The 13358-nt window shown below is 35.4% G+C and overlaps 1 protein-coding gene across 1 annotated transcript; it reads left to right on the top strand.

The window, feature by feature from the left end:
* Positions 1-845: 845 nt before the first annotated feature.
* LOC128239281 (GSK3-beta interaction protein-like) lies at positions 846-9031 on the top strand. Its single transcript, XM_052955856.1, has 3 exons — positions 846-1039; positions 3076-3260; positions 7658-9031. Exons 1-2 carry the CDS (start codon positions 854-856, stop codon positions 3253-3255), a joined length of 366 nt encoding a protein of 121 aa, XP_052811816.1. The 5' UTR covers positions 846-853; the 3' UTR covers positions 3256-3260; positions 7658-9031.
* The last annotated feature ends 4327 nt before the right edge of the window (positions 9032-13358 follow it).

The following is a 13358-nucleotide window of genomic DNA, read 5'->3' as shown; positions in this document are numbered from 1 at the left end:
AGACAAGGTGATCACTGATAAGTGTACGTCATATACAAATACGACTTATTGACTTGCATAGAAAAATATTTCATAGAAAATATATATGTGAGAAAAAATAATGGGCCTACCTTTCTATAATGTCGATAAAGAAATCTAAAATGATAACTCTCAGACTGATAGAGAGAATGGAACGAATATTAGTATTTTTCTTTTCTTCCAATTCCCCAAAAGTCACATTTGTTTGCATTTTATCATTACAAGCAGTAAATACTTCCCTTCATTTTGTCATTTTCTGATAAATGTCAATGTCATGTACGTAGTGAAGCCTTTTCTATCAGTTATTTTAATTTCATTATGTACCGAATAATCTACTGTCGATCACCTATATAATTATAAAGCCCTTTGTTTTAGAACACATACGTATTAAAATAAGTATTTAACACAATATGTAAATGACTCTTAATATTGTACATGCTCTCTGATTGGAACAAAAATATAATTCAACCAATGAAAATCCTCCTTTTATCTGATAAATCTACTTGACACCGGGGCATATGACAACATTGCAGTACAAGTGTACATTGGATACCTCAAGCGTCCCAAAATGTATATATAATTTATGTTGTACAATATATTATACATGTATACAGCAACCGTCAACGTTTATTTAACCTAGACTTTTTACAAAGTAATTCGTTTTTGTTTATGACTAAGTACTCATTTTATTACTTTGGATAAAGATTTAACCATATATACAAACTCACATAATTAAAGCAACTTATGATTTCAATTGACTCAATTGTTAAAACTTGCAATAAGCACGAATATATAGTGTTATGTAACCAAATACAGTGGAAAGCATCCGACAATCATGGCTGACGACGAAAATTACTCATTGAAAATAGAAGCAAAGGAAGTCATTAAAGAAATAGCATATGCCGTAAAACACGTCTCATTATCAGCTAAATTAGAAAGTACGAATGAAAGAGTTTTCTTCAATTTAGAGACCAAAGAATGTGAACGATATTGCGTTGAACTGTCTCTAAATGGCTTTAGGGTAAGTCGAGGGGTCGTCTCAAAATATCTACTAAATGTCAACAATCCAACCACTTTTCAACTATTTGTGAAAGCTAATGATAACTTTTTTACTTTAAATGTATTTTACTCCCTTATGCAATGTAGTTAGGTGTATGGTACACCATGAGGTCATTCATTTATGTGTAATGGCGATTTATAAAGTGTTCTGGTACATTAAATTACAAATCGAATGAATTATTTTATTTATTGAAATTTTATAGTACATAATTATATAAGAACTTATACAAAATTGAAATGTTGCTCAGCAAATTACAAGTCCAGATTTAAACATCTTAAATACTTTGCTTTCTTGGCCGATAGCCTTATGTAAGTCTCTTAGTATAGTGAATCAATTTTAACAAACCGGTTTTACATTTACTGATTTAGTCAAAGCAGCTAACCAGAACGGTGAAGGCTGTTACGCCCTATTTAATTATTTTAATTGTACCGGTACGAACAGCTGTTTGATTTTATGTCGTAATGGGCGATTTTTAAAGGGACTGTACACCAGATTGGCACCAAAAAAAGATTTTTCTGTAACGAATCTCAGGACAATAATTTAATAGAATGAGTTACACTTTGATATCATTATTGTAAAAAAAACTACCAAAATGTTAAAAGAAAATGTGTCAGAGACCGGGTTCGAACCCGTGTCGCCAAAATTGTAGTCCAGCGTCGTATCCACTGAGCTACGACAGCTTACTGTTATCGGGTGACATAATTAAGCTATACACCTAACTCGGTAATATCACGTGATAACACCGACTAGCCGATCATGCATAAGGAATGAATTCTACTAGGTAGACATACCCAGTAATCGTTTTAAATGGAAAAATACGAAATAACTGCTAAACTTTAATAAATTGTAAACCCAGGGTTCAAATTTAACTTTTTTTATACCCGCAAATTTTTGCGAGTGCTAAAATTTTACACTCGCAAAACCAGACTCTCATTCGTATTTTTTGAAGGCATACCATTGTGTTTGCAAGGAAAAGGTTTACATTGTAAGAAAAACAATGGTTTAAGGTATAGTGTAATTGTTTTAATGAATGATCATGTAATTGTACATTAAACAATATCATCATATATGTAACACTGACATTACTTACTGAGGAAGTCTTGATTAGGCCAGTATTGGTATGTGCGAAATCTTTTGAAAACGTTCCTTTCGTCATCTGTGTTGAGGGTCAATATAATGTTCAACTCCCTCTTCCACATCGAAACAGTTTTAACAGACGGATTATTTCATTTTGGCTTCTTTGTTTGGAACTGGTTTATCATTGCCATCAGTTGTCGGCGATTTTAAAATTAACATGTGCAAAAAAACTTATCTTTTTGCTTTTCATCATTATACAGACTGTGTCTAGATACGATTATCGCTAAATACCGCTGCCAAAAATGGAAACGAAAAACCAGTCTACAAAAATATATAGTAAAGAGTACCTGCCACATAGTAACGAGTACCTGCCTGTGCGCGTAACTTTAATCTACGTCATCAATTTCTGTGTGATTATTGGAAAACGAAAGTAGGCATTTCTAAAATTAGTTTTATATCTATTGTGCAGGAATTGATCACCGATAATGTTCAAATCTATTTCAAGGATTGCATATTTTCTGCAAATTTTGAACTCTCAAATTTTTGCGATTGTCTTTAAATTCAACTTGCATTTTTCAATTTTGGCTTGCATTTTGCAAGTGTGAGAGTGCTAATTTCGAACCCTGAAACTATGTGGTACTTCAGTTACCGGGTAGTTAGTTTCAATGCATTGTACACATTAATACCAAGTTTATGACAGTTTTCAACAATTTTCTTTTTTTCTTGCAAATTGATCATCTGGTGCACAGTTGCTTTAAAGTGTATTTACGCCCACTTATGACCCTTATCTGTAGCTCTGATTCAATTCAAATACTAACTCAATATTAAATGGGTTTTTGACGTATTCACACTAAAACTGTTGATGGAAATATTTTGTAAAGCATTTTATTTCTAAATTTTCCAATATTTATACAATTCAGCTTGCTAGTCGTCAGTATGACTCGATAGATGATGGGAGTGGGGCAAGGTACTTCGAGACAATTTATGCCCTGCTGGACTCGATCAGTCTCGGCTACAGGAACACATTCGGTGACACCCTCATACAGCGATTGCAGGGCCTGGAGAATCGGAAATCGCCTTCCCTTGGAGAGGACTCCTGACAGAGGTCTAGTCTAGAAAAGAGATCTGCCTTGTAGCCAACATGGCTTGCTTGCTGTTACGTTGTTTGCTTGCTATGTAGACATGGCTTTGCATGCACATTAGATTGTAAGTTATTATGCCCCCTTTTGAAAAAAGTGGGGTATATTGTTTTGCACATGTCGGTCGGTCGGTCGGTCGGTCTGTCTGTCTGTCGGTCGGTCGGAATACCAAATGGTTTCCGATCAATAACTTGAGAACGCTTTGACCGAGGGACCTCATACTTGGTATGTGTATTGGTCATCACCAGCAGATGAACCCTATTGATTTTGAGGTCAGTGGGTCAAAGGTCAAGGTCAGTGTGACCTTTACATGAAAAACGGTTTCCGATCAATAACTTGAGAACGCTTTGACCCAGGAACCTCATACTTGGTAGGTGTATTGGTCATGACCAGCAGATGAACCCTATTGATTTTGAGGTCAGTGGGTCAAAGGTCAAGGTCAGTGTGACCTTAACATGAAAAACGGTTTCCGATCAATAACTTGAGAACGCTTTGACCCAGGGACCTCATACTAGGTAGGCTTATTGGTCATGACCAGCAGATGAACCCTATTGATTTTGAGGTCAGTGGGTCAAAGGTCAAGGTCAGTGTGACTGTAAGCTGAAAAAAGGTTTTCTGATTGTCCATATTTTATTTAAGTGTCCAAATCCTACTAACAATTTGGCTCCCAAGGGGGCATAAATGTTTCACTAACATCTCTTGTTTGCATTTAAAGAAAATGCAATTCACAATGAGTATGGGGTTTTAGCTCACCTCGGCACAAAATGCTCAGCGTGAATTATTGTGAAAGGGTGTTTGTCCATTGTCAACATTTTCCTTCAAACTACTTCTCCTAAACCACTGGGTCAATTTCAGCCACTTCAATAATCACAGAGATGTACCTTAGGTGGCTCTTTTTCCAGATTCCTTCAATAAAAGTGGTTCCATGCAGAACTCTGGTTGCCATGGCACCCAAAAGGATTTACTTTGAAAATCTTCTTCTCAGAAACAGCTCGCCCGATTTCAACATAATTTCACGGAGAAGGTCCTTAGATAACCCTGTATCAAATTCCTTCACCCCATGTTGATTCTTAAAAAAACATGGCCGCCAGGGAGATGGGCTATTTTTTACTAATAGTCTACACATGTCTACATGGAAAACTTCGAAAATCTTTTCTTTAGAAACTTTTGGCGTCATTTAAAAATAATGTTACAGAAATGTTCCTTGGTGACCCTCTATCAATTTTTTAAACTCCATTTTGATTCATAAAAAATATGGTTGCCAGGGGTAGGGGCTACTTTTCATTATATGTCCTAATGGATAACTTGAAAATGTTCTTCTCAGAGTTTGCTGGCCCACTTAATATAATTCCACAGAAATGTTCCTTAGATGGAAAATATGGCTACCAGGGGCATGGCTACTCTTCACTGTATGTAAAAGTTTAAAAATCTTCTCTTCAGAAACCCAGTTTTAGAATAATTTTACAGAAATGATCCTAAGGTGAACCTCTGCCAAATTCCCACACTGCATGTTGAATCATAAAAAACATGGCTGGCAAGGGCAGGACTAGCTACCACTATACGTCTATATGGGGAACTTCTTCTCTTCAAAAATTATTGGGTCAGTTTTCAAAATGATTTTACAGAAGTGTTCTTATGGTGACCCTCTGTCAAATTCCATCACCCCATGTTGATTCATAAAAAAACAACAACATTGACCTGATTTTAAAATAAGAAATTGTCCCTAGGCGATCATCTATAAAATATCTTCACCCCATGTTGATTCACAAAAAAACATTGCTGCCAGGGATGGGGCTAGTTTTCACTATCTGTCTTTATGGAAAACCTGAGAAACAAATCTTCAGAAATCATTAGCCCAATTTAAAAATATTTTCACAGAAATATTCCTTTTATCATTTTTTTTTTATTTTATTCTCATTTTTTATGATATAATTATCTAACTTTTTTAAAATCATTTAAGATATCAACTTCAAACCTATTAAAATTATTCACAGTATCAATGTACTTTTTTGTGACAAGGTATATAAATCCAACATAAATAGTGAAAGAGTAATCATTATTGTTTTTATCGGCGGGCGTTTGAGCAGGCGACTTCCAGTATGTTGTCCGATCAATAACTTTAGAAACCTTTGTCCAATCTGGTGAGCAATATAGGGCCATCTTGGCCCTCTTGTTTTTTAATATTTTGAAAAAGGTTTCTACAGTACTGTACATCGATTCCTTCATAAGTCGGTGTCTACTTTTAATTATGCCCCCCTTCGAAGAACCAGGGCCTGACCAGCAGATGACCCCTATTGATTTTAGAGCTCATCGGGTCAAAGGTCAAGGTCACAGTGACCTTTAATGGTGTAAGAATTTTAAAGCTTGTCTGAGTGATAACTCAACAATACCTAGACTTATGGTCATCAAACTTGATATGGAAGTTGGGCCTGACCAGTAGATGACCCCTTTTTTTGGGGGGGGGAGGGCATTCGGGCCAAAGGTCATGGTCACAGTGACCTTAAATGGTAAAAGGTTGTCCGAGTGATTACTCAACAATGCCTGCACCCACGGCACTCAAACTTGTCTTGGAGGTTGGGCCTGTAGATGACCCCTAATGATTTAAGGGATCATTGGGCCAAACCTTGTCTGAGTGATAACTCAATAATGCCTGCACCCATGGCCCTCAAACTTGACTTGGATATTGGGCCTGACCAGTAGATGACCCCTATTGATTTTAGGGGTCAAAGGTAGGTCATGGTCACAGTGACCTTGAAAGCAAACTTGACAATTCCTTGACCTATGGTCATCAAACTTGACGTGAAGGTTGGACCTGACCATTAGATGACCCCTTTGACTTTTGGGGTCAGCGGGCCAAGGTCAAAGTCACAGTAACCTTTAACGCAAAAAAAAGTTAACAAATATTTTCCCAGTGATATCTCAACAATGCCTGAACCTATGATCATTAAACTTCACATGGAAGTTGGGCCTGACCAGTAGATGACCCTTATTGATTATAGGAGTCATCGGGTCCAAGGTCACAGTAACCTTGAATGCGAAAATGATGTTCAAGTGATAACTCGACAATGCCTGCACCCATGGCCCTCACACTTGACTTGGGGTTTGCGTCTGACCTGTAGATGACCCCTTATGATTTTAGGGGTCATCTGGTCAAAGGTCAAGGTCACAGTGACCTTGATAGAAAAAAGCTTGTCTGTCTGATAACTTGACAAAGCCTGCACCCATGGCCCTCAATCTTGACATTTAGATTTTTGGTGACCAGCTGATGACTCCTATTGATTTTGAGGTCATAGAGTCAAAGGTTATGGTTATAACACACTCTATCCTCACACTTTGAATGGTCATAATCTTAAAACTGCCTCAACGGCATCCAATGTCAGTGACAAATCAGCTGTCATTTCGGTCCATGCATATTTCATTCAATTGTCCATATAATCCTGACAACATGGCTCTCAGGGGGGAGGGGGGCATAATGTTTGACAAACATCTCTTGTTTGAGCTTGTTTTGTATGTGTTCTGTTTTGGCTTTAAACTAATGCTTGTCTGATACCAAATACCAGTTTGTCTGGATTTTAATAACTATTTTTAACTGCTGAGGTGTACCTAAATGCAGTCTTACTAAAAGGTTTCCTGGAATTTTGAGCGAGAATGAGTTGATACTTTACTCTTTAAATATCTACATGAAGACTTACATGTAAGTACCATGTTTGCAAGTGTCTTCTTTAATTTTGTCTACATATTAAATCTCATTTTAGAATGGTAATTGAAAAGGTCTGAACTGTTCTTTAACTACCTTATGGATAAATTACAACACTATTCACTTACACAACATGCTGTTTATTGAACATTGACCTCGACAACATGGTAAAAAACGTTATGTCAGCTGCATTCTCATTATTGAATTGATGCACACGCACTTATCCACTCCATGATGTCTGAATGACTTGGGTTGTGAATGCTGTAACTATGACATAACAATTCTCTGTAAAAGATAAAACACATGCCCTCAGTAGAAGGAATTACAGGCATACCTACATTCACATGCAAAACAACTAATAATTATTCCAAAAAAGGTAGTAAGATACATAATACATGTACATATCATTGCATTAACTTTTTAAAAATATATACAAAATAATAAACAGTTTTTCATTTTTATTCTTGCCGGAGCTTATAAGTGCTTGTATGCATATAGTGAAAGCATGTCATTGGTCTATATTACATTATGTAGAGTTATACCTTTTACAAAGTACCGGTAACTTGTGTGTATCTTAATTATCTATCACATGTAATAAATTTAAACTTTAAAGCTCTAAGCACCGAAATCTGGTAGAATTTATCTAAAAGAATAACTATATTTCAGATGGTGTTCAGTGTTCTTGCTGCATAAGTGTATAATGGAAGGCCATCACATCATGTGTTAGACGATAATGACACCATTGTTCATAAAGATTGAAGAGCTAAATAATGGCTGATCATAGTATGTTATGAGGACATTAGTTACTAGCCACCATCAGAAACAGTGATAGTGTGTAAACATTTTTCGTCACACGTAACTAGTTTTTAGATTGATATTTAATTAACCAAATATTGTGTTCATAATGTGTATTCTTTGCTTGCTGTTTAATTATTTAACAGTTCAATATTAACTTCATTATTTGTATAAAGTTTATATGATTTAACTGCCTCAAAGAAAACTCTGTTTGCATAATGTTTAAAGAACAAGTGCCTTTTAATAGTTTTGCATTTAATTTATGAAGTGCACATTAGGTTTCTGTTGTCATCAAAATGGGGTCTTGAAAATGCAAAATCTAATTTTTTATGCATTTTTTTTTGCACCCCTTCAAGGTCAATGTACAAGATCAAAGATTTGAGCGTCTGCCCCATAACTGGAGAAGGGGCTCAACTGCTGATGTTAGGTGCTGAAGAATGATTTCCAAAAAATGAAGAATTTCTAAAATTCAAAATAGCTTGGCTCAAATGTCCAGCTAATCAAATCACCTTCAACATTCAAGGTCACTCATAGGGTTCAAACATAAAAAAAAATCATACCCGCTCCATAGCTCCTCAATGGATACAAGGATTTGGACAATCCTTGGCAAATTGTTTAAGCAAATTACACTTAAGTCAAGATGACCATACATCTTAATCATGAAAGGACTTAAAAGTTATTTAGTACAAATATTCAGGTGTGACATTATAATAAACAAACACTTCTCTTATACTCACCACATTGAAGTCACTGTACAAAGTGGAGGATTTCTGCATTGCATTTGTGCCTGCCTCCATATTTCCTACATTCATGGAAGGATTTTTATGAATTTTGCCAGTGACTTGTTAAACAACTGTCATAATACCATACAAAGGTACATTAAACATATTCATTTTTATAATCTAATATTATTGAGGAAATACCATGTTTTGTGTAAAATGATTATCATGACTGCAGTAACATTCATTTTGTTTCTATTTAATATTGCAATGTTGCTCGAAGATTACATTTTTGCTTGTATTTCAGGCATTTACAATTGTGCTAACTGCTGTGATCTGTGTACTTGCTGTTTTTACATGATAGTATAATAATTTTTTAAGTATTTATATATATTTGTAGTTGTTAAAGTACCATATTTAAGACTTACATTTTTCTGCATTATGATTTTGCATGCTATGTGTACCTGCTGAATTAGTTACACGTGTACGTATAGTAATTTTACAATGTAATAAAATCTAATATTCATATTTGTTCTTTCTGCGAGTTACTTTGAGAATAAGTGCCAAGTTGTGTTGGTTGTATTCATGATAAATCAATAGCTAAGGTGCCTGTTTGAAGTCACTTAATTTCGAGACCAATAAAAAAAAATCACAATATTAAATATGTGAATTAAATTATAAAATGTGACCGAAGAAAAATGGTGTCACCATAACTTCTTGGGTATAGAGCTGCACTTCTCCAAAACGCTCTACCACTGAGCTTTCAGAGATGTTCCTAAAGCTTGAAATAAAAATACATCGAAAACATGAGTCTTAAACGTCTCTAGATATATTAAAAATACAGATACAGTACATGTGTATGCTACTTATTATTTTACCCCCACAAAACAAAGCTTGGTGGGGTATATAGGAGTTGGTTTGATGGTCTGTTGTTGTTTTTTAAAAATGTAAAATAATTGTTTGTACACATAATTAACACAATGAGGTACAGGTCATATTCAACTTGGTTACAAACCACCAACATTTTAAGGATTTCTGCTTCTGTTTATTTAAGTTTATCATGGTCTGCCCCCGCCCATTGGCTGCATTATGGCTTGACCCCACCGTGAAGCCATCACGATTTAAATTGTGTTTAAATGCCATAAGTGACATTAAATAGAAGTGACAGCAATTCGCAGTCAAATCCAGACATTGGATGACTTGAAGAAACAGAGTGAGATACAAGCAACCTAGCCTACCCTAGCTCTTTACGAAGAGATCTCTTGGTTCTTTAACGTGCTCGGTGTAAAGCACCGATACACGGGATACAACTTTCCTGGGTTGAACCAGTACTGAGTACACCATGTTTCCAAGTACTACCCTTTAAATGCAGAGCGCCAGGCAAGGGAGCTTCTTGTACCAACTTTTAACGTCTTTCGGTATGACACGGTGAGGGATCGAACCCCCTCTGTAGGCGTATGCCTTAACCACTAGTCCACGGAGACGTTCTTGATTTTAATCTATTGCCTTGTGCCCTCTTATAAGATCTCTGATCTGAGTATCCTGCTGTGCAGTTTTGGAGGTTTTATTGTAAAAATATGTACCCTAAATGGCCCTTAGCCAATAAACAAATACGCAGGGAATTGGCCCCTTCTGTGACACCAGTGCAATTAGCAGGAGATGCACAGCAGGTGATTATCATGCCAAACATTCCTTAAACTAGGCCATAAAATGACAGGAACGATGGATTAAAAAGAATTTTAGTACACATATTCAATAACATAGGCCCGGTATGTATCAAACTACGTTGTTATATATGACATCATCTAGTTGATGTGAACGATTTAAATATCTGATTATTTGTTAATGAATTATTTAGTAGAGTTATTGCCCCTTTTCAACTTAAAATTTGTCAAATTGTATTTGGCACGTCAGGAACAAAAAGAATAAAGAATACTTTTGGTTAGAATTGTGTCACATATTTTAAGAGAATACGTGCCAGAACTTCAATGTACGATATTAGAACCGGTGTGTCATGACAGGATTTGAATGCATTAATTTGTTCGTTAGCAGTTAAAGTGAAAATGGGAAATCTGCTGTGCTGTGCTAAGACATAGAACATGTATCATTGGTCATAAATGCGTGTATCTTGGCTTGCCCGGACTGAAACCTGCATTGAAACTGATGTGTTACATACAGAAACCCATATCAAAAAGGTAAAAGTCAAAGTCACACGATAAGGTCTTTCCATATTCATTAAACACTTCGATTTGTAATAAGCTACCTTTCACATACTGTAACTGTTAAAACATTTATTTTCAGTTTTGACATTTGATTTTTGAACATACGCCAGCACAGCTCTAGAATACATATAAGAACATATAAGAACTTCCAGCGGACGGAATAAAACCAAAAATGCAAATAATAGAGGATTCATTATACATCAAACTAATTTGCAAAACAAACGTGGAACTCAAGTTAGATAGATCAAAACAGACACGACGGAAGGCATACAACAACATATTGAAAACAAAAAAGGCTGGGCTGTTTAATGGGGTAAACAACGAAGAAGCACAGGGAAAGAATGGTCAAATATCTATGCTGACAGTGTCGCACACAATAAAAAAACAGACACAACACTACGCTGGTAACAGAAGGTTTACGAAATAGGGAAAAAGCTGCATTAGCAAGAAGAGGTAGTTGGATAATGATTAAGGGATTAATGAGACTCGAAATAGCCCGACAACTGCTTGAGATTCTGACGAGTTTGATATGGTTTAAATGCGCTTGATTTCTGTAAAAACATGGCCTGAATATATAGGAGACTAGCTTACTTCTAGAAATCGGGAAAAGATGGCCACTTCCTGTCTGACAGACAAAAAAGCCTTGCGATGAAAATGGTACTGCTAAAGCATAACTACCGAAGCACTACGCCCTTTACGTTTTTAAGATGTATGTCTTAAGAGCAGACCCTTGATCCATTGATTTTAATGTACTTTTATCTAACAAAAATGTCAGCGATCACGTCTTTGATTTTTGGTTTTCTGTGTTTGGCATGTTTGAATGAATACAGTCCTTATAAATGTGTCCTTGAAGAGTTGAGTTTTTTTGCAGTTCGGAATTTCGACAAATCCGGTGAGTTCGCTACACGGGAAATAGACTTGGCCGCATTTCAGGGTCTGGAACATCCCCGACCCCATTCAATATCACATCATTTTCATGCAAAATATGGCAACTATGATCAGCTAGATAGTTTCTTAATGTGTATCCTTTCCTGGATTCAAAAACAAAATATCAAAGATTTTTACCGTCAAATAACAATTTTATTTAAATTTGAATTACCCTACCCCCATTTCAGAAGTGTCGATAAAAACGACATCACACGAGAGACAAGAACAATCCTTCATTTCATTTTTTTTTTTATCATTTGGTAACAATTTGGTATCAGAGTAACAAGAAATATATTTGCTTTCAGAAATAATACATAATTGATCACATCTACAACAAATATGACCATACTGTACTGAAATAGCCATATGGTATTTCAATTTTAATATATACTGTTTTGACCGCGTAAAATTGGAAAATCGATGTTTAAAAGCAAAAATAACAAGTTCTAGAAATACTCATGACGTGTCCTTTATTAATAATTATCTTTAATCTTTTGGGAACATTATGCCAAAAAATCAAAATGTTTTACCCAATCATTTTGAACAAAATAAAGTTTGTAATTCCCAACCACCTATTTCAGCCGTGCCTGCAAGTTGTAAAATCTTCACAGAAGCTAATATTTACGTGTTAAAATGTATTTAATTACTGTTTAATGAAAAAAACAATATTAACTTTTGTAAAAAATGTTAGCTAATGAAAACAAAGAATAAAAAAAGTATTTGTGCTTCCGGGTGGATTCGAACTACTACTATCTTGAAACCCTCAGAAGATTTGTAGTCCTGTGCTTAACAACATAGGCTAAAACATTAAAATTGAAGGGTTTCAAGTGGAGGTTTTCATTAGGGGTGTGCTACCTTAATAAGATGTGAACATTCAGAAAGGTAATGAAATTCAATGTTACTTAAATGTTACTAAGGCATCGGTTGCAAATTTTAAAAGATCATGCGATATTATTAAATCTAACTACCTCAATATAAAGAAGTTTATTTACATGAAGCAGGTGAGTGACAACTTTCCTTTTTCTCTTGGTTTTATCTTCAACCCCCCAAAAATATGCAGAAGTACAAACCAATAACGAAGACCTAAACTCGTCACTTTCCATCAGGTTAATATTGGCAGCGTCATATTTCAGTGTATGGTACCTGACTTGCTTTCATTTGATAAAGGCATATTTCACTCGTATTTCGGTCCAATGCATGAAATATAAACAGTCTGTTTGTTGTGGTCCAAAACTAGGACTCTTCAATGATATGCTGCTGGATCTAGTGGTGACTTTCCATAATCATATACTGCATTGTTCTCTTCCGAGTATTCTTATGATTTATTGCATATCCCTTTTCGATCAACATAGTTATGTTTAAAAACATATTTTCAATTCCAGCACTTGAACTGTGCTGTTAATATTTCCAAAAACTTAAATATATCGGTACCAGAAGTGTTTCAATTTTACGTTTTAAAGTGATTTCAAGTGGTTGATCTTTTCCTGCGTTATTGTGACGTCATTTGAAAAAAATGTAGTCGGGTCGTTCTATTTACAGAATGGGTAAGAACGGATTACTGAAAGGTTTTCTTAAATGAAATGAAGTATTTTTTACAATTCTTGAATGAAATAATGAACTATTGGTGTAAATATAAGGAATGAATTGCGGGGTTGATGTCATTATCGGGGATATGAACGCAATTGGGTTGGTCAAAGTACGCGT

The sequence above is a fragment of the Mya arenaria genome, chromosome 6, assembly GCF_026914265.1.
Source record: "Mya arenaria isolate MELC-2E11 chromosome 6, ASM2691426v1".
NCBI lineage: Eukaryota > Metazoa > Mollusca > Bivalvia > Myida > Myidae > Mya > Mya arenaria.
This window is presented reverse-complemented; position numbering and strand designations above follow the sequence as displayed.